This window comes from Nymphaea colorata, chromosome 3, assembly GCF_008831285.2.
Source record: "Nymphaea colorata isolate Beijing-Zhang1983 chromosome 3, ASM883128v2, whole genome shotgun sequence".
In the NCBI taxonomy this organism is placed as follows: domain Eukaryota; kingdom Viridiplantae; phylum Streptophyta; class Magnoliopsida; order Nymphaeales; family Nymphaeaceae; genus Nymphaea; species Nymphaea colorata.
Genome location: NC_045140.1, coordinates 15,165,075 through 15,167,519, shown reverse-complemented (window position 1 = coordinate 15,167,519; position 2,445 = coordinate 15,165,075). Strand labels below are relative to the sequence as shown.

General features: G+C 53.8%; 1 protein-coding gene across 1 annotated transcript; it reads right to left on the bottom strand.

Moving 5' to 3' along the window:
• On the bottom strand, window positions 1-2,141 carry LOC116250955 (mitogen-activated protein kinase kinase 5-like). Its single transcript, XM_031624968.2, has one exon. It carries the CDS (start codon window positions 1,623-1,625, stop codon window positions 510-512), a length of 1,116 nt encoding a protein of 371 aa, XP_031480828.1. The 5' UTR covers window positions 1,626-2,141; the 3' UTR covers window positions 1-509.
• Between the last annotated feature and the right edge of the window lie 304 nt (window positions 2,142-2,445).

The following is a 2,445-nucleotide window of genomic DNA, read 5'->3' as shown; positions in this document are numbered from 1 at the left end:
AAAGCAAACCGGTTGTTCATAAATCGATTCATTGCATTGGTATTATGTGGAACAGCTCTTGACATTTCATGGCGAGAGGGAGAGAGAGTTTAATTGAATCCCATTCTACCCTTTCTTCGGACGACACTTCTAAGAGAAGAAAAGCAAAAGAACCCCAAAATGGAGATTTAGAGGGAAGAGGGAAAAGATGGCACAGAAGAGAGAAGAACACCATCTACAATTTCAACTCCCTCTTTTAGGCATCCATGGCGTTCCATTCACCCCAACCCATCTCTCCACCTAAATGCGAACCCAAAATAAAGAACGAAGAAAAGAAAGCGAGAAAGGGACAAAGAACCCCAACAGCCCCAAATCGCCTGCCCCACCAGGAATAAAACCGCCATGACCACCAACCAAGAAAAGAAAAAAGGGAAAGGAAGAGAAGAATGCAAGAAGGTGAAGAAGGCGACCCGTTGCGGGCGATTCAGATAGACCATTCTGGCACCACCGATTAAGCAATCGCAGGTTGCTCATCGCTGGTGGTCCTGGACCTGCTGGTGGTGCAGACCCTGCTGCGGGTGTTGGTGCGGGTTAGGATGCGGGAGGTGGGGTTGCAGGCGAGGCGGCGGCATCAATACCGCCGGAGACATCGTCAGGAGCGGAGGAGGAGGCATCATTGCCGAGGCCGGAAGCGGGGGAGGAGGCATCATCTGCTGGCGAGTGATGAAGGGGTGGGACAGCAACTTGCTTGCGGACCACCGCTGGGTGGGCTCCGTCTGAAGGCACCTCCGGATGAAGTCCCGAAACTCAGGCGATGCCTCCGGCGGGGCCTCGGGAGGTGGGGCGCAGCAGATGGCGTTCATGAGGGTGGCCCAGTCCGTTTGCCGCACTGCTAGAGGGAATCTCCCCAGGTAGCACTCCAGGATGCTGAGGCCGAGGCTCCAGATGTCACCGGCCGACCCGTCGTAGTTGCCCTCGTTGAGGTCGGTGTTGATGCGCTCGGGGCTCATGTAGGCGATCGTTCCCACAGACGACCTGCAGGGGTCCATGGTCTGGGAGAGGATCCGGCTGACGCCGAAGTCTGCGATCTTGACGCAGTCGCGGCGGGCGTTGGTAAGGAGGTTGGAGGGCTTGATGTCGCGGTGGACAATCTTCTTGACGCGGTGGAGGTAGTTCAGCCCCTCCAGGATCTGACGGGAGAAGACGGCAAGCTGGGCCTCACCGAACCGCTTTCCCTCCAGAGAACCGCCGTCCATGTATTCGAGCAACACCTGGATCTCCCCGCCGTTGTCGAACATGCCGATGCAGCGCACCAGGTGCGGCGAGGAGGTGGTCTTCAGGATCTCGATCTCGCGACAGATCTGACGGCGGATGTTGTCGTCGTGGTTGCCATAGATGACCTTGAGGGCGTACTGGGCGCCGGTAGGCATGTGGCGTACCAGGTAGACCTTTCCGCCGTTGCCATAGCCGATGAGTTCGACGCGCTGGAGGTCGGAGAAGGCGATCGCGCCGGAGGAGGGAGGGGCTGTGCTCGTCGGCGGCAAGGGGAGGGGTACGGCCAGGGAGATGTCGCGCGTTGGGAGGGGGATCGGTGAGAGGTTGGGCCTGCGCCGTGAAGTGGTGGGGCGGCTGCCGGGAAGATTCATCCCTTCGGCCGTGGGGCTCTTCTCATGAATGGCGCGGCGCGGCGCGGCGTTCTCCCCACAAAAAACCACAGAAACCCCAACACGCGGTTTTCTTTTCTTCTCTTTCTCCCTCTCTTTTCTTTTTGGCTCTCTTCCTCTGTCCTTCTCTCTGGTGGTGGCTCTTTCCTGTTGTCTTCTCCTTTTTCTTCTCTCTTTCTGCTTTTTCCGACCTCCTATTCTTCGCCTTTTCTTGGATCTCGTCGATGGTGCTTCCCTCTCGCTTCTGTTGATCGGATTTGATTCCCCTTCTCCTTTCTTGTTTTTCTTTTTTCTCTTTATATGCTGCTCTCGGTGTGCAAGCACAAGAAGAAGGAGAAAGAAACTCGGGAAGAAAAGAAAGAAGAATCAAAGGAGGAGGAAGGTTGGGGATGAATATGGAAGAGAGAAGTGTGGCTTCTGAGAGAAAGGGAAGGGAAGGGGAGGAGAGGAGAGGCGAATCGAAAGAGAGAGGGAGAGAGACCTTTACCTCTTCCCTTCTCTTTTTCTCCTTTTAATTTTTAATTTTTTTTTTTTTTACGGGGTTTTTTGTTTTCTTCTCGTTCGCCGTAACGAGAGGTTGGGTTGTGAGGTAGTTATCACGCCGGGTGGATCTTGGGAGTAATGTGAGTTAATAAATCATCTCATTTTCTTGATATGATATATAAAATCCTGCTTGAGCTTACGTACTAGATGATGACGCAAGCGAGAAGCGTCGCCCCTTTTCTCCTAATATCTTCCATTCGCGTTTCCACTTCCAAACAATACAGATGATATTAATCTCCTCTGCCCTAATTTTCGTATT